At 36.8% G+C, this 25,913-nt stretch overlaps 1 protein-coding gene across 1 annotated transcript in view; it reads left to right on the top strand.

Moving 5' to 3' along the window:
- The window catches only part of LOC128874572 (voltage-dependent T-type calcium channel subunit alpha-1G), a 98,528-nt gene that overhangs the window by 59,542 nt on the left and 13,073 nt on the right, over positions 1 to 25,913 (top strand). Inside the window, exons 13-25 of the mRNA XM_054119410.1 lie at positions 334 to 552; positions 2,404 to 2,533; positions 3,150 to 3,454; positions 4,178 to 4,329; positions 5,218 to 5,421; positions 9,943 to 10,063; positions 22,167 to 22,322; positions 23,136 to 23,270; positions 23,746 to 23,763; positions 23,856 to 24,146; positions 24,289 to 24,440; positions 25,029 to 25,175; positions 25,522 to 25,687. Coding sequence (XP_053975385.1) covers positions 334 to 552; positions 2,404 to 2,533; positions 3,150 to 3,454; positions 4,178 to 4,329; positions 5,218 to 5,421; positions 9,943 to 10,063; positions 22,167 to 22,322; positions 23,136 to 23,270; positions 23,746 to 23,763; positions 23,856 to 24,146; positions 24,289 to 24,440; positions 25,029 to 25,175; positions 25,522 to 25,687 — 2,196 coding nt within the window. The remainder of the gene's footprint in view (positions 1 to 333; positions 553 to 2,403; positions 2,534 to 3,149; positions 3,455 to 4,177; positions 4,330 to 5,217; positions 5,422 to 9,942; positions 10,064 to 22,166; positions 22,323 to 23,135; positions 23,271 to 23,745; positions 23,764 to 23,855; positions 24,147 to 24,288; positions 24,441 to 25,028; positions 25,176 to 25,521; positions 25,688 to 25,913) is intronic.

Genomic DNA, 25,913 nt, shown 5'->3' on the forward strand with positions numbered 1-25,913 from the left:
GATTCATAGGGGATGTAATTCATTTATTAAATACGATTATATACAGAGTGTCCCAGAATCAATGTAAGAACCGGAAATTGTAGTCCAGAATCGTCTCAGCTACCCCCCTATTTCTGGTTCTCACACTAATTCTGGGACAACCTGTATAATCGTTATAATATAGTATTTTGTATCGTGATTATAATTGTCTATAACGATTATAGTTCACGTAATTTATTAAATAGAATTACATAGAAACACTTTCCTATCTTTCAAGCTATTTCGAAAAGAAACAGATATATCCTATCCAACAGCTCGGCTTTCGATTCTCGAACCTTCAATATTCATTTTCAGACGAACAACGCGCTCTTAAGTCCTCCTTGCACGCATTATCGGAGAAGAAGCAGCGTGATGTTCAGCGACGTGGTGCTGCTGCACGGTAGCAACAGCGTTGGGAACGCGTTGCAGGCTACTCCGGTGTCGCCCGGTGAGCGCAACGTGTGTTCGAGCGAGAAAATGACACAGACCGGTGACGGTAATGTCTGGTCGAGTCCGCTGGCTGACCATATGCAGGTACATTCTACTGCTAAGTATAGACCAGCGAGTTTGAAAACGCGCTCCTGCCCCATAAACCGTTCCCCTTGACTCAGGTTCCCTTTTAGTTCTTTGACGATATGTTAGAACTAGGGAAAATAAAAGTTTAAATGAAGAGTAACAATATTTGCCTCACTGGCTTCTAACGAAGCCGAGTGAATTGTAACTTTTATTTGAATTTCAATAAAAATTCTGTCGGTGGGGATTAAATGATCTACATGTGGATTTTTTTATACAAGCTTGAAATAGCCAATTGAAATTATTATTTATCCGAATGTTAACATTAATTCATCAAATTAGTAGCAGGCTGCTATATTTTCTATTTCTTGAAATTCTTTAACGTAATGTTTAAAGACTGACACTTGATAGAAAGTGATTTATCGATGTCTTTATGGAATACTGTATATTTAAACAAAGTAAAAGAATTTAATGGACGGGAAGAGCGTAGACGGTTTGCTTTTCGAATAGTACAGAGATAATTTAGTTAGAAATTTAATATTGCAACCAATGTAGGAGTCCCTCCTTAGAAGTCAGTAATTATTTATTTTATTATATAGTTATTTGTTATTATAAATTGCAGATAATACGTAGAGAGTATTTATAATTACATTTTTATAAAATACTCTAAAATTAAGGGATTACGAATTCAGAATAAGTAAATTAATAAATAAATTATCTTTTTAATACAGTGTTCCATAAACCAAAGACTCTGTACTCGTATTTTTGAGATATCCAAAGATTTTTATCACCTACACAAGACTAAGGGAAGGTGGTTAGAAAATCAAAGAGTCTCCTTGAATTTTCCACTCGATCATTTATCTCGAGAAAAGTATATCCATCAAGAATTTTGCAATACGAATTTTATGGTATGCGGTACGATGTGTGCGAATCGTTCGGAGCTCGGTCTTTTCATCATCTCCCCTCGCTCCAACCCGCTGAGACCATTTCCTCATAGAACTTTTCAAAGTTGCTGAGTACATAGCACAGTTGGAACAAAATCAACTGGCCGCACAAGACCGCTTCCCCGACTATGAATCGCGCCAGTCACGATTCTTACTTTTAGGTCGCTCTAGTTCGCCTCCCTATTCGACAAGCCAGCACTTTGAACATTTCTGCGGTATCCTTTGGCATAATAAATACAGACGAGTCCGAATGCGATGCAAATCGTAATGGAACACAATTTCTTGTGTAAATTCAAATCTTTCTGTGAATTAGTTCCTTTTCTTTCTTTTTTTTTTTTTTAATGAAAATTAAGATTATGAAGCTTCAAGTGCATCAATTGGCTCAGTGGTTCTCAAATTATGCAAATTCATGGGGTTGCAACGAGATATTAAAATTTTCGAGGAAAGAAATTATGCATATTGCTAACTTCTCTCTTTCTTATTCGAGAATGAATATTTGTAATTATTAAGCTTCTCTTAAATGTCTCGATGTACAGTCATCTTTGCATTTCATTTCTAGCAAGGCATTTTATTTTCATATTAATCTGTTAATATACTAAGAAAGCATACTTTAAAAAATAGTTTTGAAAATTTCATTGTGGCTCAGTTTATCCGAATGAAAACTATAAATAATCACTTACAATTTTTAAAAAATGTTTGGGAACTTATATTGATTACATCATTCATACAATTTATTCCACGAATAAAATTTGTGAAGAATCAACGAATATGAACCACTGGATATGCAATGTTCGGTATATTCGTAGGTAATTGGTAGGAATGATTCGTTAGTGACCTTGGCCAGTTGATTTTGAATCTATTGTAGTCGCGCTTTTCGTCGCGCGTGTCCACTAGATTAGTAACTTGTCACGTGCACGTGTCACCGCAGATGCAAGCTGAATTGGGTGGAAGCGAAGCTATGACCTGTCAGGAATTACTGGCGCTAAGCGGTGCCCTAAGTGCCGCATTGCCAACGGGCCAACTGGCGTTGGACTCTTTTCTGAAGTCGCTTACGAAAGGTATGAATTTCTTTCTCTTTCAATGGAACAAATCAAGAAACTTCTTTTTACATTCATCATTAAACAGATACTTCACCATAAGGGTAGTTTCCACTTTTACCTTTGAACATAAATATTAACTGATTCGAAAGAAAATGATAGATTAGGGTTTTAGATCCTGTATAGTATTTTTTAATGCTCTATAGGTGTGAAAAATTCCATAAAAAAAACCTTCTGCAATTAGAATTTTTATAACGTCGACACCTTCCCCATTTCAGTTTTTTTTTCAGCTTCGACCTTTTCTAACAAATTTATTTTTCCACTCACTATTGCTAGTAACACATGTTGAACTTGATTATTCAATCCCAGAACGCATATATTCTTTGATCAACATAGAATACATAAACTATTCAGAATGGATCCATTAATTTTCACTTCAATTTAGACAATTTTCCAGTATTAATATTTCAATTTGCATGCATTAAACGAACACCAATTTATCAAAATAAAAGAATTATTGAATTATTCGTTGTCAGCGTTAGACAATCTTCTATACTTTAAATACGGATGAATAAAAACTGGAAATCAAAAAATATTCATTGATAAGGGCGTATATATATCGAGGCATTTATTTTAGGGATAAGGGATCGACACGTTACTCCAGATGATCGTACACAGTGGTTAGCTACGGATATTGATAATTGTTCCTGTTGCTGCGAGCTACAGGGCGGCACTGATCAATGGCCAGACGATGGTGACAAATGGGCGAAATCGTCGCGTGCGAAAAGGTTTTTAAGAAGTTGCGGATATTGCTGCGTCAACGCACTACGATGTATAAGACGGTTGATCAAGAAACTGGTCGAGCACAAATACTTTCAACAGGGTATTTTAGTGGCAATTTTGATCAATACTTTGAGCATGGGCATAGAATACCATAATCAGGTCAGTATTTCAATTCATGAGCATTAGAAAGATATGTTTTCTATACAAGGTGTTCTGGTAACTGTTAGCACTCCATACACGGTGAATCCTGTCTAAGAGGCGTGAAAATTGCCTCTCTAACGTGTGATTATTCTCACCATGTATCGAAACTATTTGCCTAGAATAGTTTGCATAGTATGCGCCTAAAGCTTAGAGATACATGGACTCGAGCCTGCGCCTCTTAGACAAGAGCCGTTGTATTTCCGAAACTGTAGCAGTTGCAGGGGAGTTTGAGGGACAAAACTTGCACGGTATTTCTGTATACAGGTGTCGTTTTAGAAATATGAAAGTCGTTTCTGCTGTTTTAGAAAGAAATACTATTTTATTATTTAATATTTTCTGACGGACATTGCTAAACGAATACATCAACAGTTCATAATCGGATAACTTAATAAAAACGAGTAACTTTCGTCCAAAGTAAATATTAGACAAAATTTCATTAGAATTATTGATTTATGGTACGGACAAAAATGTAGCACTTTGTAAAAGAAGACAATAGAGGTGTCTTTCGATCGACAAATTTTTCTCTCTGTTAATTACAGCTTTGGAAATAAGTAAGATGCTAAGAGTTACTGGACTGCTCAGTATATCTTGCTTACTATTGTTAGGAGTAGATCGACGTTTCGTTCTTTTAAATACACGATTCGAATGTGTTATTTTCTTTTTCTGTTCGTTGGTCGACAGCCCGAGCAATTAACCATAGTGGTTGAAATAAGCAATATTGTGTTTTCGGCCGTTTTCGCTGTGGAAATGTTACTCAAGATAATAGCGGAGGGCCCATTCGGCTATATCAGCAACGGATTCAATGTTTTTGACGGGGTTGTCGTGGTACTCAGGTACGGCCAGAAAATTATTTCTTTTATATCTAAATAGCACTACATTTACAAATATGTATCAGAATGATGAAAAACGATTTGACTTTTGTAATCGAGAAATCGTAAATTATTTCTACTAAAGTACTGTACTGTCGAATCAGGTCGTGAAAGTGTCGTGAACTTGATAAATTTATGTTAATGAACAATTTTTCTTTACTGTAGAATCATCTCTAACATCTCAAACTCTATATTTTTATCCTTTAATAATATTTTTAGTAATACTCTCGTGTTTTGATGACAGTACATTTTTTTTTCAAACGAGAAATGAGAACCATTAGAACCAGTAAATAAACTATTATTTAAGAGTATCTAAGAATGATGATAACTGTTAATACGATAGTAGAAATTTCGCTCTTCAATTTGAATTTCGTTGGAATCGCCGAGTTACGACACTTCAAAGTTTCCTATTCAACAGATTTTGGTATGAATAAATGATTGACTCAGTGACCTACTAGAAAATTCCTGGAAATGCGTGCGCATGACGTAGTAAAGTAACAAAAATCGTAAACACAGTGTCTAGCGTACTGTTTCCTGTTGTTGACAACAATCACCTTTACATAGTTTGTCTTGGATATTAATGAGTTCCTTTCGAACGATTTGTATGAAACTTTCTATACAGGGATTACTGGGGACTGATTCAATAGCGTGGAATTCGGCCCATTGAAAGTGAAACAATTTCGTAGAGTCATTTTATCCAATATTTCGCGTCATAAAGTAAGATTAAGTGGTGATGAAATGAATGACAAACAAAATTTCAAACGAATGTTCTTTCTGCAAAAATTCAAATTTTTCGGCGTGTATCGATTACCGAACTTCCCTTGCAAGTACAATATTTCTTTAAATTCCCAGCGTGGTGGAGATCTGTCAAGCCTTCGTCGAGGAGAGGAGCGGTAGTTCCGGGCTGAGCGTTTTAAGGACGTTCCGACTGCTGAGGATCCTGAAGCTGGTGCGTTTCCTTCCAAACCTTCGACGTCAGCTGTTCGTGATGCTGCGAACAATGGATAACGTTGCCGTATTCTTTTCCCTTTTAGTACTTTTCATCTTTATATTCAGGTAAGTCGTTTACCCGTTTACTTCGATGACGGAATTTTAGCGCGGTTGTTGTCGCATTGTCGGTTCTCGTAGTCGGAGGTGCACGTTCCAGGATCGCGTCGTGGATCCAGGCGTCGTGTAAACGCGGATAGACGCGCGTTTTCGCGTTCACGGGCCCGTATCGGATAAATCACCTCATCAGCCTAACGTTTGCATGATCGCCAAAGCGGATTGGAGTCGTTGGATTATCGATGGATATTGCGGAGAGACAATTTCGATGCAAACGTTAAGTGCCAACGAGACGTGGTCGTTCTTTGTTCGGTGTCGCAGCTGACACGTAGCCGTTGAATTAATTGATACTAGTCTGAATTAGTTGAGGGTGTAAGTCGTGTCCTTCGAGGATGGACGTTTCGTTGCAGCTAGATTATTCAGGGGTGAAATGGCTATAGAGATATTATAGATAAAGTAGGAGAGCCAGACCTACTATAGTTAAAAGTAGAATACAAAGGGTACTTTCCTGGAAAATAGTAGGAGTTTGTGAAACGAAGGAAGTTGTGATTAAAGGAAAAGTTGAAATTGAAGCAGAAATTTTAAACACCATCCGAAAAGTGCTCCTCCCAGTTTCCTGATTATTCAGTCGAAACAATCATAGCAACTTTTGCAGATGACCAGTGAACCGTACAGTCAATTAACCGTGTCATAATCACAGGTACCTTGCAACGACCTATTCTATAAGATGTCAAGTCGTTATCGATGTATCTTTCGACCCCTGAAGAACCCAACTGCAACGCTAACGATGATTTCATCCATGAAACACGAAAGTTACGATTAGTATCAACTATGAACGCCTAGGAAAGTCTCGAATTTCATAGCGTTTGAATTGGTGGTAATTGCGTTGGTCTCGTTGACATTTAAGTCTTGGAGCTTTTTGTCCGCTTCCAAGCTTCTCCAGGAGCTGGAGCTTGTATATTATGTATCTCTTGCCCTTCGAACACGAAGTGCACTAGGTGACTATGTCTTCCGTTTACTCCTGTCTTTTCTTGTTTATGCGCTTTTTACTTTTCTCACGGCATATGGATCGTCGCGTAAATGCATTACATAGATGATCGAGTCTCGCAGCAGTTCTCGTACATACTACCAACTCTGTTTATGAGCGTTTATCAGCAGCGTTTTCTGACGTTGTAATGGTAATGGCGATGGGTGTTTGTTGGCACGTCTACGAGGGATGTCTTGTTGGCCCTTTCTCATGGCTTGAGGCATCGAACGTGTATTACTTTACCGTTTTATTAGACGACACCTGTTATACATACGAATATTGATATAAATATACATATATATACATACTTCTATATATATTATATATACGTGTATGAACATATATGAAGGGAGTCCCGTAGAAAGTTATGCAAAGCTGTTCGCTCAGGAAGTAGTGAAAGTATGGTCTTTATTTTTGTTGTAGTTAAATGGTACAAGGGGGAGGGAGTAATATATTCTTTTGGGGTAAGTATCACGGGGGAAGGGCTCCCTACTTATAAATGGAAGGTGTTATTAATTTTTAGTTATTTGAACGGTTCTTATAAGACTGATCAACATTTGAGTAAGAGTTACAATGAAAAATTGAAATCGGTTCTTCTAATAAAGATGAAGAGGTATTAGAAAAGAGCAAGTAAGAGCAGTTGCTCCTGTATGGAAAGAAAATATGACACCAATCATGTGTGCCGCTTATGCATCGGTTACTCTACCCATGTCATCGAATGATCGATAGAGTATCTTAATACAGCAAAGACTGGATAAGTGCAAGGAAATCGGGACCCAAAGAGTGCAGTTATTAAAATAATATTATAATAGTATTATAATAGATTTAATAAATGTTTGGAAGTCCAAGACCATAATTTTCAATATTTAATAAATCCCCCTTCAGAAATTATAATAAATAAATTGATACTACCTTCCGTTTAAAAAAATTCAGAGAATCCCTCTTTTTCTATCTAATCTATAGATCTATTAGCCCTCTCGTGCCATTTAACTGTAGCGCAAATGAAAGTCGATAGATTCGTTCGTTTTTGGGAAGACAGCCTGCGGTCACTTTACGGGGGACATCCTCTATATTCTCATGTGTGCATGGTGCTTTTACCTAGTGAACAAGTATGAGAGCTATATGTATATATATATCTCTACTATTACCTATTGATTTATTCGTGTATTCGTACGTCTTTCTCACTGTCGCTACGTTTCTTCTTTTCTTTCTGCTATGTACCTTAAGTGCCTACAAAGTGCGTGCGCCTCGGTGTGGTCATCGATATTAGACAGCTTGCGAATGAACGATATGTACCTTTTCCGGTTCTGATCTGATTATGCTGCGTACACAGCCTCTCGCTACTTCCGCGTTTCACGATACCGTTTTACTGATCGTACGACAGTTGATTGGCCGCCCGCTCGACACAATCGCCCTTACCCTCGTTTGCTGGTTTTTTTTTTGTTTTTTTGTTTTTTCTAGCCATAATCGCAGCGATCAGGTCGGACCCATAAGTAATATCATCTTGGCAGCCATTTTAGAGTAGGATTTTCAAATACAAGTTTCCTAGTGTCAGAGTTAGGAGTTCTGGGGACAACAAAAACTATTGGAAGGTTTGATTATCGTCAGAAAGTCTTTTTCATCGCGTGGGTAGGTTCTTTAGAGACCTATTCTTTACCTTTTGGACTCATTGTTCTGAATTCTTAAGTTTTCTAGATATCGGTACCCAATACCCAAGCGAGCAGAAAGGTAGTTCTTAGTTATCGTTCATGGGCTTTATTTCTAACTAATTTTACTAGTTTATTTCATCCATTCAGCTCTTTTTTGTGACAAAATAATAAGAATTAGAATTTCTATTAGTTGATGGTGCTAGTTCCTCGAGTTGAAGTATCTGAGAATACCAGAAGCTTCTAGAAGATTAGGTTCTTGCTCTTGTCGGAAGGTATGTCTTTCTCGCTATGTGGTTAGATCCTTCAGAAACAAGACCACATTCTCTTTATTTTTTGGATCAGCTGCTAGAATTCCTAATTGTCATGTATTTTACATAATGTTCTTCGATATACGATATTTAGTTGACTGTAAATCGTCGACCATCGCCCACAATATGATATATTTCTCACATGTAGTAAACTTACTAGAAGACATTTATCTTACCATCTTCTTTAAGAACAAAATTATGTTCTTTATCTTTTGGATCATCTGCCATCGTTCCAAATTTCTACATTTCTTAGATAACGTTATCCAGTACCCAATAGCAACCTGCAAATTCATGTTTTACGTTAGGGACCAGTTCAACCCTTGACCCAGAAAGCGAAATGCCACCTATCCGTCTTCGAGGCATCCTCAAAATGCGTTGACACCGTCATTACAGCTGTTTCCAATCGATCACGCATCGATCGACGTGTAATGGCCATTTTCCATCTCGTTAACGTCGCCATCCAGGAGAGTTTATAACTCCTTTACTGGCATTTTGTTAGCTTTGAGTTGAGGAGAGTTTCACTTCGTTTAATTTCGTTAGCAGACTTCCTGATAGAAACGACATCCTAATAGGAGTTCGTTGCTGAACTTATAACTGAGTAAATAACGATTATGCGAAATTACCTGTTATTTAGTATGTAATCTCAGAAGGCTGGATCTTGAGTTTGGATTTTTTTAGATCACACAAGGAATATTACTTATGGGAAGACCCGGAATTTGCGATAGCCTGACATTCATCGATATTTTAACAGGAGTTTAAACGCGGTTTCAGCTTTCGTTTTGAAAGTATTCGATTTTTCACATGGCATTTCTTCTTTCTTTTCTTTCTGTTGAAACAATGTTTTTTTATTATAACATCGTTATCAAACATGTAAGCGATGTTCACGCGATAGGTGCTCCAATGTTAGCGACTAGAAATTTTGCAGAATTATAATCGATTCGATGTACATGTTTCCGTGCAACATATTTTTCTTTTAAAGGATTATAGAATTTTAATTTTCTTATGAAATTGTCCAAACGGTGTACCACATCTTGACAAATCGAGAGATTACTTCAAGCCCTTAGCTTTCGGTTTAAATTTAGGATAATGGTAATTACCTCAGATAAATATTTCTAAATTCCGTACCTGTATCGAGTTTTCCAAATTAAATTTTTAACCCTTTCGTTACGGGTGCCGACTATAATCGGCGTGGTGCCCCGTTCGGTGGCATCAGTCCAGCGGAGCTTGCTACCGTAAGGAAAGGGTTAATTATTCGATAATACAAACGAACAGAAATCGAAGGAAGCGTTTATAGCACAAATGTCCACTTAGTACAAACCCAAGAAGTCGTGACTTTTTAAGTAATTAAATTTCGAGATCAGTTTGTTCGATTACGTTTCCATCTCGTGCGCCCCCCCCCCCCGCCACTCCCTTTCTCTCTCTACCTGTCTCTGTCTATCTTGCGTTCTCGTTCTCACTTTCCCTCATTGAAACACATATCTATCTATCTATATATACATATATATATTTACGGATAAGGAAGTACATTGCACGTTTCGTTGTGTTGTAGTATTCTCGGGATGAACCTGTTTGGTTGCAAATTCTGTGAAACGATGAAAGGCAGCTCTGACGTCGAGTGTGATAGAAAAAACTTTGACTCGTTACTCTGGGCTATTGTGACGGTGTTTCAGGTACCTACAAAGGATACTTTTTCACGTATCTCTCTCGAGGGCTTTTTTCCTCTATATAATAGTGTATATTATACATATTCGTATATACCATATATATATATATTAACGTTACACACGCATCTATATATGCTAAGTTACCAATATACAAAACGTATAGTATACATGTATACATATATAAATATTACGTTTTGTCAACGTTCAAAGCTAAACTCGTAAGACCGCGGACCGTACATCTGCTTAATATGATATCGCGAGGCCTAAGGTAACGTATGTATGAGAGATACATGAACACCTATGGCATGTCGCCGTATCGAGGTAGGAGGAGGCCACGGATCATTCGAAACGCCGAATTTTCCTAATGTTTCTTCGCTTCTACTATTCGCAGTCCACTCGCAGCCGCAGCTTTAGCGAGAGCAAAATAATAAAAAGAAGAAAAAAAAAAATGAAATGTGTTTGGAAAGCGTCCTGTCTCGTGTGCATAACCGCCATAGGCGCGCGTCGAGCTGGCCGTTGGCATGCTTCTGCTATCACTTTTTTTTCTTTCTATATTTTATGTCTGTTGTGCTTCGTCCTTTCTCTTGATCGCGTCGAAATCCCTCGATTCGCCGAGTTTTGTAGCTAATTTCAGTAGTTCGGGGATCATTCGGATTCTTTTTACAGCGTAGGGGCCCCTCGCGCGCCTGATTCCCCTTCCAAGTATCCTATACCCCCACTACATGCCGTTGTCATGGAAACCGCGCGACGCTGAAGAAGCAGCCACGACAGGCTAGCGTTTTTGATTCGTAAGTTTTGGCTCGGAGACCACCGACCTAGAGGATTCCACCTTTGGTTTCGGTTGTTTCACTTGCAACTTGTGCTACCAGAGGGTTGAGCAATAAATGTTCATCGTACATTTTGTTTTGTTGAAGATAGAATGAAATAATTGAATGATGGAACAGTTTTTGTTATTCAGAACCGACCACATTTGTATCCATGTGAAATTGTCATGGTCGACCTGTCAGCATTGAAGCACAAATTTCAGAGTCTGCACAAGCTGTCAATTAATTATTCTTGCACTCCATTTTAACTTCTGGAGTGTAGAACAAGGATAACTAGTTTGTGCAGATGAAGCTCGTGTCTTCATGTAGTTTACGGTGGCCGTAATTTTTTTCTAGATAATTGTCCTGATGAAAATATTTTTATATACACAAGTCTGTAATATTATCCGCTATGTTTATTTATAATTTTCAAGTTTTTTTTATGAAAACTATAATACACCTTGAAAGTGCACTCCCCTTTCAAATGGAATCATGTATTTTCTTACAAAAATTGATTTCTATTATCGCTTTGTGTAAAAGAGTATTACGTTTAGTGTAGAAATAAAAATTTGTTGATCACTAGTCTTTGTAGAGACTATGAAAAAATGAATAATAGTAAACATAAATAGTGATCAGCTTAATTTTACGAGAACCAAAGAAAAGCCAAAGTGTCTTCTAACTAACGTATCAGAATCCTGAACTTGATAATATAGTTCTCAAGAATAAAATATACAATATTAACTTTCCCTTAAACTTTTTTTAATTATTACTATACATTCAATAAGTACCGAACTCTTATTTTAACATCTCGTGTATCAACAACACTAATCGAATAAGGTTTTTCTCCTACGGTGCTCTTCTCAGCTTTGTGATTTTCAATTACCACGAAACAGCTATGAAAATTCAACTATACGTACAAATATTCATTAAACAATACGAAGCATAACAGATATGAATATGAGATTAGTAATCGTTCGGCCAATGTGCCGTTAGCCGTCGAAGTAAAGATCTTACATCACATTTTCCAAAAGTACAGTATCTCTCGCCTGTAAAAAAAACTATTTTACCAGTTATAACCGATGTCGAGGTGCTGGATCGAATTTTCTTCCACGAGGATGTGGGAAAGTTCGCCAACTTGTTAGGGGAGGTCTTCTTGACTTGGAGTGAGACTTGGCGATGGCCAGATCCAATAACGTGTTTGTGTCTGGCTCGGTAATTGTGATTCAAGAACAGGCCAAAATGGATTAATTATTTATTGTGTGCTCTGATGCAACGTCCCCTAGGAGCATTAAACAATAATACAGAGAATGCTATAGGGGTTGCAAGCAATGGCGCTACTAGGGGGGTGTAGATGATCGCACGAAGCATCAACAAAGGGAATATCACCAAAACGTCTTTGAAATTTGTGTAGAGTGGTTCACCAAAAATCTTTTTTAATTAATATCATATGTTTTTTGTTTTAATGTACAGGGGTGTTTCATCATCATTGAAGGCCAGGAAAGAGATGTTCCTGTTTATCTTCTTGATACAGGAAGTCTAGTCTGATTATTAAGTTACTTCAGTTAAGTTACAATGTCAGTGTGTCATTTGGTTTCTGAAGAAGCTAGCTGGAGTGCTAGCAAAACGTCGGAGTGTTTTATCTAGAGGGCACCTTACACCTGGAAACTATAGTTAATATCAACTAATTGTCAAGTTCCTGAAGATATAGATTACAGCAATGTGTTCGAGAAAATGTCAGAACTCCAAGCCTACGAATCTCTCACGAAGAAGCAGTTGAGCGCTCTTCACAGCCCTGATCTTGTTGTGTAAAAGATTCGCGTGGGATTTGTAAGTTCCATGCAAGACATGCTTCTTCGTTTCCTGGTCAGGTAGATCCCATCATGATAGGAAGGCTACCTTCGACATAAATTGACCCAGGTGTATTCCGCCCACGTACCTGCAGGAGGGTTAAGTGACAACCATAAATAACGTGTCTTATTGGCCAATAAATCTCGTTGTCTCGCAAGCACTCCGACTTCTTTTTGAAACACAAATACTAAGCCAGGTACAAAGCGTTTTGTCAGTGTATCTGATCATTGCTGAAGCTATGGTATTTTTTTTTTTTTTTATACAAATAAACCGCATTTTTCGCGCATTCGCGACTTAGAACAGGAACATTCAATGTTATGAGTGTCGAAACCAGCATAACCATAATGAATAAGTAGGTCAAGCAAGGTCAGTTCAATGTAAATATTTAGTATCATGTGAAAAATTTCACATAAAAATATTAAGGTAATATCTTCTAATCAGGATATAGTATGACAAGGCAACAAATTGTTGGAAGACCAATGTGACTCGATTCACGTAACTCATCCAACTCTAACCTGTTGATTGATTAGATCTGGTTAGGGCATATTATTTGAACCTCGATATCCTATTCAATCGTTATTTATATTTCGATCATTATTCGTAACCGGTGTTCTGTTTGGACAGTTATTTCAACATCCTCAGCTCTTTCAGGTTGTTTATTTTGGATAGTTCTCTGAACTAGCCAGACAGAAGGTACTCGTTTGTCATAGGATACCCATTTTCAATCGATCCGGAAACTTTGCTGATGCTTTACGTCGCGCATGCGCGAAAAGGCGGACTTCCTGGCATCACTACATGAAGTACGTCAAATCATGCTGACAAATTACGATTTTGAACGACGCAGATGTGTAGAATCATGTTTTCGATCGTATCAAGGAGTGATTTTAACATATCAGAATATCTAAATGGTAGAACCTCGATTATTGCAAGAAAATGCGACTGAAATTTCCTGCAACGACCGAGGCACCCTCGTCTAAGATTTTAATTTTGTTCAACAAAGTTGTCTTTTTATTATCTATTATGTTGTAAGAGAGATAAAATAAAAATGGAAGTCATAGAATTACAAAAATTCATCAACTTTATATTGTTTAAAACTCTACGACAATTGCCACTAAAAATAAAAAGCTTACAGGCGTACAAGTCACTGGCAATATTAAATTCATCCATCCTTGTTTCATTATTTAACTTTATCGTAGATGTTGAAGTTTCCTGCGCATCTACCTTGCGCATTGCAGGCGCTTGAAAGAGATTATCCTTCTCGCTTGGTAAAGAAACGCTACTTTCCCCGGATACATGATCACCAACGCACACGATTCGGTTTCTTAGAAGCGGGAGTTACTGTACTTGTTTAAATGAACACAACTGATACGTAAATTTTCGCTGGACGAAACTGTGATATAAGTTCTTTGATGAAACGTTATGTCTTAAGAATAAGCGTTACTGCATCGAAGCTTCGTATTTTTCGCTAATTAGTCCTGTTCACTGTATTGTTGTTGTTATCGTTACGTGGTCGTCGCAATTGCACCATTGATTAAGCTTGCTGTTACGTTTTTCCACTTCTCCTCCAAGGAACCAACGAAACTTTGAATCTGTGTAGAACATTGATGTTGTGTAAGAGTTTTCGATAATGGAGTTGTCGCATCAACGTAGCAGATGGATACACTGACCTTTTTTCGTAATCGATGCTTTTACAGTCTTGATCGCTTACTTCGATTGGTCTTTACGCTCGTCTCGTGCATGATAATTGTCGTTCATATTCTACATATATCTATATATATATATAGAATATAGATATATATATACGCTTTGCATGCTGATATGCGCCCTTAGGTGTTCGTTGTTGCTTCTCATTTCGATATGCACACATATTCTTACAGTATTTACATTTTATCATACTATTTATTACATTAACTATCGTTACACTGTAAAAAACGGCACCAAAATTACGAGCAAATTTTATTATAGCAATTTTTTACCGGCAATCGCGACAGGGATCTCTAACTTTCACGCGAACGAGGAGCAACGTTACAGCGCGAAAAATCCATTCTTTTATATACCTACTTTATGAAAACTGGATGTAAAATACGGGGATAAACAAGTTCTAGAGTATCAGCTGTTGACGTTCAGCCATTTTTATGTAAAGAATCTTCGAAGAACTTTCAAAGTGGCCGAAATTCCTTTTTGAGATTAAATTTGTCGAGAAAAGAAACAAGAAAGTTACTAGTTGTTTCTTACTCTAGATGCTAATTAATAGTTGACCAAATTTAGGTTTTGAAATTTATGTTTTACTTTGGTTTTTCTTTTCAATTCGATAGAGTAATGTATTTTCTGAATAGAAGTATAAAGGTACATTTATTAAATTATAATTGTTAATATAAAACACAAAGATCGTGTGTTTCAGACTTGAATGAAACCTTTTGACCGCTAGATTTTATATAGCGATATTTTTGACGATGGACAGTGTCATCGAAAATTAATTTATACATTAAAATTTAGATTATATTTTGATTTTATATGTACTTTATTCCTGGTCAATAAGTTCGGGTGAAACTAATGAAATATTATTAAAATCAGTATAAATACAACATTATCGGTCTGTTCTAAACAATGAAATAACAGTTAGAGCTCCCTGCGCCGCGTTACTGGAAAGAATAACGTACATACACGATCTACAAAGAAACAGGCAAACCAGTTAACGACTCTTCCGCGGTACGCCATGTATTTTTAACAGTGTAGCACATATACATATATATATATATATAACTTCGTGTCATTTTTCAGTACATATTCGGCGCCATTGATGTTGAAATTTCTACACGTTCGTTTACCTACTCCAATTCTAAACGGTATCACTTCGTGTCTCTCTTCCATCTGTTTCTCTGTCACTTTTTTTACTCGTCTTATCACTCTTGCGTTCCGTTCGCGTTACGGACACGTTCGACAAGAGAAATTGATCGTCGCGCGGATAGGCACGAACGCGTGGAAGTCTGTCGCGCGTTGCTAAACCGTCGCGTGACACGTCCGTTGTTGAACCGAAGGAAGGATTGCTTCTAAACGCAACAACCGTCTCCCACACGTAATTGCGTACGATTTACGTGCTAGCAGAATATATATATACCTTATGCGTTTAGCCGCTGTAGATAGACACCTCTATATTCACCCGATATACCCTCTACCCTAGCCACTCGTGAATCCAGGTAGACAAATTTAATTAGAGGCATATATAAGAATTTCGTTAACAACAATATTACAGATACTGCTAATACCGACAGCTAGTGAGTACTTGTGCAACCAATCGCTGACAGTTCAAGACTTTTTAACCTTATACTTAGAAATTATATTTACGCTTCGCCGTTTTTACGTTTTCTTTTTTTAACAAATACCATGACCACCGTGACATTCTGCAAAGGCACACTTTGCAAAGGTACACTTTGCTTGGTTTGTGATTCGTTGGATGGAAATTGGGTGAATTCGATGATGAAGATGTACATGTGTAATCCAATTTTGGTAACATGGGACCTGCATCGTTGAAAATTAATAAAATTACGGGGAAAGAAGTTGAATGGTACAATAATTCATACGAGGCCTTTCAATTTTAGCTGATATTTTCTGGTTTGCTAAAAGTATTTTAAATATATGACTTTCAATGTAGCTTTCAAATGGTAAATTAATTCGAATCTAAAAAAAACTACTGAATGGTAAACAAAATGTCGATAAATTTGGGTGTCCCAACGTGAAGTCCAACCCTGAGTTTTATAAGATTTTTATAATTCGTGTTATAACAAATTAAAGTACTTTCAATTAGAAATGTCGTTAAGAAAAGATAGGAAGACCTGGTTTATTATACATATGTAGGGCACACTACGTCACTGTTGTAATAATCTTATCTTCTCAAGAAAGAAACGAAGTCATTAGGATACGTATATCTTCTTATACCATTCAATTTCTTCTTTAATGTTCAATGAAACAGAGATCCACAAACCATACAAATTGCATGACACATTCTGTACATAAAAAATACTCCAAATAATCGTGAACAGTACTTTTTGTTAATATAACAAAATATAACTTCATTTATACACTCTGTGGCAATAAAGTAGGACACTTGAAAGTCTTTAGTGTTTCTATTTTACAATTACGCAGGAACAAATATAACATTAAATTATTTCATTAATTTTTAACTATCGTTGAATCTTCGAATTTGTTTTTCCAGAAGATAAGTAGACGCGTAAGTACAGGCTACAGTTAAAACATTAGAACAGAGGTAGCAAGTCAACTGTTTTTATGTAAACGACGAGTAAACGAACTAAAAACTGTGCATATAAATGGTTGGTATACTTGTCCCTGCATTAAGACGTCATTAGTTTTATACAAAAATATTATTAATAGTCCATTTCACAAGTAATACTCTGCGCAGAAAATGGTAAACAAAGTCTCTGAATTACATAAACTTACAAAAAGTAGCGGATACTTTCAATTGTTCCGCCATACTGTCACGGAGTGTATTCGCCAGAAATATGGTTACACGAGTAACAGTACCGGTGAAATTGTCAATCCTCGGTTACAAGCATTGACACCGTATTCAGATTTGTTGACAAAAATTCGATGGCAACTACCCTTTTGAAATTTTAACGCTCACGCAGTACAGTTTCTCACAGTTACACGCAGCTTATGTAACATTCGCTTGACAGCAACATACGAGTATCTTATACACGCCTATTTGTTTCTTGTCTGAATACGAGACACATGTATTTGTATAAGTGGACGAACACGCCGATCTTGCAGAATGTGACTGTACAAGCTTCAAGTGACAGTTGTTTTCGCTGTCCATCCGACATACCTGCTTAAGCGCCGCTCGCGAAGTGTCTTCGGTCCGTTACGAAGGCCTGTCTTTATTTTCCAAGCCAATTGTTATCAGTTCGATTCAATCTTCGACTTCCAATAACGTTTTTAACTGTGTATGTTAACTCTTTGCCGATCGGTAGCGGTTCGACATCCTATGCTCTTCTCACCGGACACTCGGTCGCAGATCTTCCTTGGCACCAGGAATAGTATAAAAATATGGGAGTTTATAGAGCAAAGCAATTAGTATCTCGATTCAAAGTAACGAATACTTGCTAGTTACCGTAGCAACCGATTAAACAACTACCGGTCGCTAAAGTGTCAACATTCCTCGGTGTTATCTAATTCTACTAATCGACGATTTATACTAAAACAATTAGAGTGTCTTACTGATACCTCGAAATGCTAATCAACTTTTTACATAGAAAATTAAATCTTAGCCCTCGAAACAAGAATGTCCAGCGTTCTTTTACGAGAATAACAATTCCAATATCTGCATCTGTCCAAAACGTTGACGGTTTTTGGCGAGGTGAATAATATCGAAATACAGTTCCACCTCTGAATTACGACTTAAAATATTCACACCCTATCCGAAAATTGAGAGTACAGTTTTAATGGACCGCGTAACCCAAGGCCTTTTGTAGCTGCATTTGAAAATGGACCACTTTCGTCAAGGAACAAATTGCGTAATAGAAAAGTCGACGCTGCTCTCTTTGGGTGACCGGAAGTTCGACTGTCTCCGAGATCAATATGCCCGTACTCCATTTGTCAAATCCTACCCTGGCTTTATGTCGCAACGTGACAAGCTTGTTGCGACGCGAATCCCCTGATACTGGAAAATTTCATTTCGAATGACAAGTGGGACAAGGACTAACTTGGAAGACTAATCGAATCGATTGAAATTGGAGACGCCGAAGCGTCTGGTTCGCGGTGATTCGAATCGGTTGTTTTCGCGTTGATTTCCACGTTCCAAGGATGGAGGAATGAATCGAGCTGAAACGATTCGGCGTCTATGTTTGTTTGTACAACGATGTTGATAATGAAAGATCGAAGATGCTTCGCGACGAGTGGTGCCGGTATCCCGTTATCCCTTTACCCTTACCGCCGATCTGAATCGCGGTGATACTTTAGGCCAGCGGATTGTCTCGGTTGCAGCATCCTAGGGATGTACCTGTTCGGGGGTAAGTTTTGCATGTGGGCGGACCGGAGTCGGCCCTGCACCTGTGCCGAGGTGGTCTCGCGGCACCCAATGTGTCGCTGTGATCGCAAACATTTCAACGACATCGTCTGGGCACTTGTCACGGTTTTTCAGGTACCACTGTTCCTCCCTCTTACACCGAACACACTGCACTAAGTATTTTTAAGCACATGGTGATAACCCCTTCTCCCTCTCCACCTGTTACCGTGCCTATATCTATATCCGTGGCTACATCTATATTTACATCTGTAGTTACGTCTCTACTATATATCTATATCTATGTCTATATCTATGTCTATATTGTCTATATCTATGTCTATATCTGTCTCTATATCTATCTCTATATCTATATTTATATCTATAACTATATTTATATCTGTATCTATACCTATGTCTATGGCTACGTCTGTGTCTGTGTCTGTGTCTATATCTATATCTATATCTATACCTATGTCTACGTGTATGTGTATCTATGTCTGTTTCTATGCTATGTCTATGCTATGCTATGTCTATATCTATGTCTATGTCTATGTTTATGTCTATGTCTATGCCTCCATCTATGTCTATGTCTGTCTCTATATCTATGTCTATCTCTATGTCTATATCTATATCTGTACCTATGTACGTATGTCTGTCTTTATATCTATGCCAATCTCTGTCTCTACAACCCTATGATACGTTTACTCCAATACCTACACCTACATCCGTATTCATATCTGCATCTGCAATTGTATCTGTATTTATATCTATGTCTCTTTTTACATCTATGTCTCTATCATCGTAACTGGCAAAAAAAATATGTGTACACGTTTGTCTGGGACGATATTAAAGAAAAATCAAACATACCGCTGCAAAGTGCTTTACTCGATGTACAAGATGACTCGTTTTAAGTTACAAAACATTATTTTATTTAGGGAAAAGTAATAACGAATCCAACTATTTGCTTTCTTGGATATTCAGTCAAATTCGTTATACTATTTAAAGAAGACCAGTCTTGTATGTCTTTTTATACAGACTTTTATAAGAATTAATCAACTATATAATTTTTTCAGTGCTTTTAATGGGGGACTCAATTGAAGATTAGAATGAGTTATCCAATACATAATAATACTGTAGTGGCATATTTTAAATTATGACAAAACTTCTAGCCAAGGGAAAATGAAAGCTCGATTACTAAATACTAGAGATTTCAATCATTTCCAGAACACTTTCATAAGTCAACCATTCTTTCAACCAGGAAAAATGCTTACTTTATTTTATTTAATATCTTGAACCTAATCTCAAACATTTCTGTTACGTTGGAAGCACTTTACAGCGATCGTCGGATAACTGGCGCAATTATATTCCGGATAACTGAAACGAAATTATTCTTGTTATCAATCAAAATAGGATTTTTTATGCAAGTGTTTGGTTTCGGAATTAGGGTTTGTCAACGTTTCGTATGAAAGAAGATATCATAACAGAATTTAACAATTTAAAGCGGTAAAGTATTTGATACAGTTCCTAACGCTGAATAATTATTGTAATAAGTTCAGTAATAAATACCTTGTTAATCTTATATTTAATAGGTCAAATAATTTAGTTCGAAACAAGTATTAGTTTATGTACAAGCATATCGCAATCATGAAATAGATTATAATTGTAAATTTTCCACAACAGAATTTATTTAATGTATAAAATCAATTTGCCATTTATGAAAAATTGAAACTTACATACAAAAAAAAAAGATTACATGATTATTATCTCTAATACGAAACGTTGAAAGAGTGTAAATCGGAAAGCAAACATTTGCACATCCATGTTTGTATAGTGCCCGACTATGTGCGAAAAATCGGGATCAGAGTTTCAAATATATTCGGGAACGGATTGCGAATTCATTCCAGGAATCGATTTTTTTTTTAGCCGAGATTAAGCCACACGTCAACAGTCTGACGAGAAGAGTAAATAAGCGCTCGGTCACCGAACTTCAAAGCGATGCCGCACACATGTCGATGTGTCAGTCGCTAATTGAACAAAAGAATTGTATATTTTTCATTCTACTTTCATAAGAATGCTATTAGCGGAATGGTGAAGTTTTCTTGGGGAAGATAATGTGAAACATTTTCAATAATTATTGTATTTTAAGAACATATAACTAAAATCAGATCTAACAAACGTATCTGAATTTGTTATTTCGATCGAAAATCCCTCTTTATTCATGAATAATACTGTCACGAAAACATAATACAATAAAAATTTATAATCACAATATAATGTATCTTCGAGCATTTTGATTAAAGACGTTCCAACCACTTATATTATTATACAAATTGCTAGGGGAGACATCTTGTTATACTTAATTTGTTATACTTAATTTGTACTAAACAAGTATTAGACGCAAATTCTGGATTTGAATTAGCGACTATGACATCAATTCCTTCTGCTGCGCCGCTTTGAAGTTCGACCAGACGAATTCTCGCACCGAAAAGTTAGAAAATAATGGAGGGGATGACCCTTCCTCATAGATGCGAGTGAAATTCTTCGCAAATAGTCAGACACTGTCGTCCAATGAATAAAATACGCTTCGAAAACCTTTATTAAAAGGTCTACTTAACTTTGAATGTTAAAAACATAATGTCACGTACAAGTACACGTTACATTGTCTACAATTCTACCGCTTCTTCGTTCTCTCATATTCCTAATCATTTTTTTTTAAATATTACATGTTCAGCGGACACAGACTCTTCCCTTGCTTTCCCCGTTTTCTCTACTTTCCATCTACTTCCGCTCTAAATATCGCTTAATGGAGAATCGTTACAGATTATCAACGTGCTGACGAGTTTCTCTCTTTTTCTTTGTTTTCTCACACTGACTTTGATAACCCGCAACGAAACAGCGGCGTAAGGTAACGGATACGTTTTTCGCGTGTTTAACACGATTCGTCGTCGACCGACGACGTCGATCGATTACAACGGTGTTGTTGCACCCGTCCTTTGTCGAGTAACCGCATAATTGTTACGTTTGTTGCTGTGTATGAAAACGTTGTGGCGATAGAGCCGTAACAAAAGCGCCCAGGGTCGAGTAACCGTTCCCGAGCTTTTTCCTTTTATTGTAGATACACTGAACACAGAGAGAAATTCGTGGTGAAATTGGTGCAAGTGTAATATTTAAACAATATACGAGGCGATACCGATCGGTATTGTCTGTAACTTGTTCGTAAAGCTTCCAGACGGCAGCATTAGTTGATAAACGGTTACAACTAGTTTCCAAATAGATGACAAACGAAATTATTGATACGGATAACAGCGATAAGCTTGACATTGCTTATTCGAAGATTGATCGTTAATTAGATGCCCTGCCTATCGTTCGTCTCGTGAATCGCAACGAAGCTTGTTTGTTTGATCTACAGCGGGGATTTCTCGTTTTCCTTTTCACGTAGATCTTGACGCAAGAGGATTGGAACGTTGTCCTCTTCAACGGGATGCAGAAGACCTCGCATTGGGCGGCTCTTTACTTCGTCGCGCTGATGACCTTTGGGAATTATGTCCTCTTCAATCTGCTGGTCGCTATTCTTGTCGAAGGATTCTCTTCGGAGGTACGTCGATTATAAGCAAATTAAATTGGCCGTTCCGGGTCGATTCACAGGGTATGAATCACGTCGGAAAGGACTTTTGTGCAGCGAGAGGCTCGCCACAAACAATGACGAACTCGTCAGGGTTTGAAGATAATTAGTGTAAGGGATTTTTATACTTTCTGAAATATTTGGTGTAAGGCAAATGATACTATTATAAAAATACAAGGGTGTCTCAAAAATGTTGGAGGTCCTTGAAAGGGGTAGTTCAAGGGGTGATTTGAAACAACTTTTTCCTTAACGAAAATTTAAGAATATGTTATTAATCTAGAGTAATAGTGTTGGATAAAATGTTATACACGACTATGGCCACTGATTGATTTGACAATTATGAGTTAATGAGATATATTATTACCTGTTATTAAAATTATTATTATATATTATAATAATAACAATATATTATACATACAATTACACCCTATATTATATTATAAATATATTGTTACAATAATTATTAAGATATAATGTTGAGTGAATGTGTAAACACAGAATGAATGTAATATATTTATCGTAAAGAAAAAGAATACAAAAGGAATAATCAATATGGAAAATGAAAGAAGCTAGTATGGCACAACTGGTTTGTACAAAAGGTATAACCGAACTGAAACAAACACGCTGCAACAGTTCCAGTCAGTCAAACATAATTACGTTGGAACACACTTCTCAATATAACATATATTGTACAATAATTATTATTGAAATTAACTTACACTAAAGTTAACATTCTGCAATAATAGTTCTGATTAATCCTGATTAAACATTAACGTTTCTTTTCAGAGGAACGAGAGAAGAGAACGCGAACAAAGAGATATGGCCAAGCTTGCAGCAAAGGAAGCAGGAATGGGAAGCGACGAAGGGTCCTCCAGGATATCAAGGTCGCATTCTATTACGGATAGTGATACTTACACTCAGGTATGGGAGTGCAATTTGCATTTAAACGGCGCTGAAGTTGTCATTTATTTTGACCAATTCATTTGATTTATTTGCCATTTGATTTCAGTTTTCTAAGTACAAGCATGTTCTTTTCGTAGTATTGAATACCTGAACAGACGAAAATGGTGACTCGGTTTATTAATAAACGCAGTGGATGTTGAATAAATTGTTCTGGAATACAAAAATAGATAATACGATAACAGAATATATCCTTCCATTAAAAGCACACTTTAGAACCAATAAAATGCTATATAAACGAAATCACCCTACTCTTGGAGTCGTGTAACACTTGCCTAAAATAATTTTTCGCGGATAATTTCTTACAAATATAATTTATTCAATGTCATGCAAATCGAGCATGTCAACTATCTCGCTCCGTATGTACTCGCAACTGTGATACATTTCTTTTAATGGACTTCTCTTTCATGACAAATTTCTCCCTATTCCCATGCAGTTGGATATCATTTTTGGGGTTAGTTGAAATCTTTATAAGCCTCTCTATCTGTCAAAGCTAATTCACCTAAAACGAATTGACTACAAGGAAAGATAATTCCCAAAACGTAGGATCGAAAGAACTCGTGGCAGAGCGCCGAAGAGCTGCGCAAATATAAAGACAACAACAGCAGAGAAAAGCAAAACACCGTTTGGAAGAAACAGATGGACGAGCCAAAGTGTAATATACAGAAAGAGAATAAAATGATGGGAAGCGCAGGGCAACCGCCCATAATCACCCACACAGCAGCCACACCTCAAGATTCGCCTAATACCACTCTCGACGTTGGCTATCGAGATTTGAACTGTCACGCTGTTTATCCAACAGCAGCACTGTCGATCGAATCGATCGATCGTTCAGGTGTACGTATGTCAATCGTGCACTGGAAGCAATCCCATCGATAAATAATTATTATATTTCTCGAATTATTTTAGAGAATAAATTACTATATTTCCCGAATTATATTTTATTTCCCTGGTCCTTCATGGAAATATTACTTTGCAGAGCCAATGCAGTATACCTTCCGGGTTGCTGAAATTACCAGATGTCACAAACAAAATACCAACTAAGAACCTTATCGCTGGACAATTTCCCAGGCGGATCAGTCTTGTCACCGCTGCTGTTAATTCTGCGAGAAGGGAGTCATCCAGCTCTAGGTACATTTTAATTCACCTTCTAAAGATTCAATGTAATTTATATTTACTGGGGCAACGAATAGTTTAAATTTTCTCTTTTACATTTTCATTCGTAGAAAGCATGCACTGCCATATTTGATTTCAAGAGTAAACAGGGCTCATCTTCCTACTACTAGAAAAGTTCGTCAATTTTCTTGAGGGACATTTTGCGTAGATATTAAAATTAACATCCTCTTTAACGTAATTTCATTAATGAATTGAAAATTTCTTTTGGTTAATCTAAAATCTTAAACACTAATCAAGAAAATAATGTCCATCATTTCCAAACATTTTTTGCCAGCGTCAAGGCAATTGCTCGATTCACTTCTTAAAAAAGTCCTTCGATTTTTCATTGAGAAACTTTTCCAAGTCTAATAATTCTATATTCGTTTTCCTTTATGGTATTTTGTATCTTCTTTAAAAAACCAAAAGATTAACATTAAAATTGCATGTTTTGTATGTACATATGATCCTGAAGAGAATCATGAATGATATAATTGAAATACTAATATTAAAATTACACGTTAAATATTGAAATCGATCGTAATTTTACTCTGTCTGTTTTCGCAGTCCGCCAAGAATACAGAGGGGTTACTCGTGGAAGCTATCGCGGCCATCCATAACGAGGAAACGTTGGTCCCAAACGGAAGACGACCCTCCTGGAAGAGCCATTGTATTAAACAACGGTCGAAGCGCTTTGCTTGGTTCCAATTCAACGTGAGGCATAGATAAATTAATAACACGGGATGGTCGATAAAATGTAGCATTTGCAAATGTTATTTCAGTAAAGAGAAACCCGTTATCGGTAGACTGCTGATGTTTATGCAAATTCGTATTTTTATAGACAAAGATAAAGAACAAAAACGAGTCAAATAAAATTTATCATCTAAATATTTCAACATGTGTTTTATTTTTTATATTCATGCATTTGTACGCGTCTTCGTATATTCTTATATATATACACTTGTTATAAATATCCGCAGTCCAGCTATCAGTCTATATAGCATAAATAATTAATAAAAGATTTTTCCTTTTATCATAAACTCGTCAAATGAATTTTCAGTTTCAACAGCGGTTATTTGCACGGTTCGATAAGAAACGACACGCAATGCGACACGCCAAACAATCGTACGACAATCTTAACGAGCAATAATCGTAGCCTCAGCCCTAACAATTCCATTGGAAGTCGTAGCTCCTCCATACGACGGTATACAGCGACGCCCAATCAGGTAACTGGCTCAGATTTCAGAGAATATGACAATGCAACAAAATGTGAACTGAAGATGTGCTATACTATTTAAGGCAATAATTAATTTGTCCTTAAAAAGACTTGCAGGAAAATGAAACTATTATTTGTGTCTTATGAAATTCTATTTCACAGACAGTACAAATACTGTAATTTTCGAAAGCTAGTAGTTTAGACATTAGACTTAGAATATCTTAGAATATCTTACG

The sequence above is a fragment of the Hylaeus volcanicus genome, chromosome 4, assembly GCF_026283585.1.
Source record: "Hylaeus volcanicus isolate JK05 chromosome 4, UHH_iyHylVolc1.0_haploid, whole genome shotgun sequence".
Classification (NCBI taxonomy): domain Eukaryota; kingdom Metazoa; phylum Arthropoda; class Insecta; order Hymenoptera; family Colletidae; genus Hylaeus; species Hylaeus volcanicus.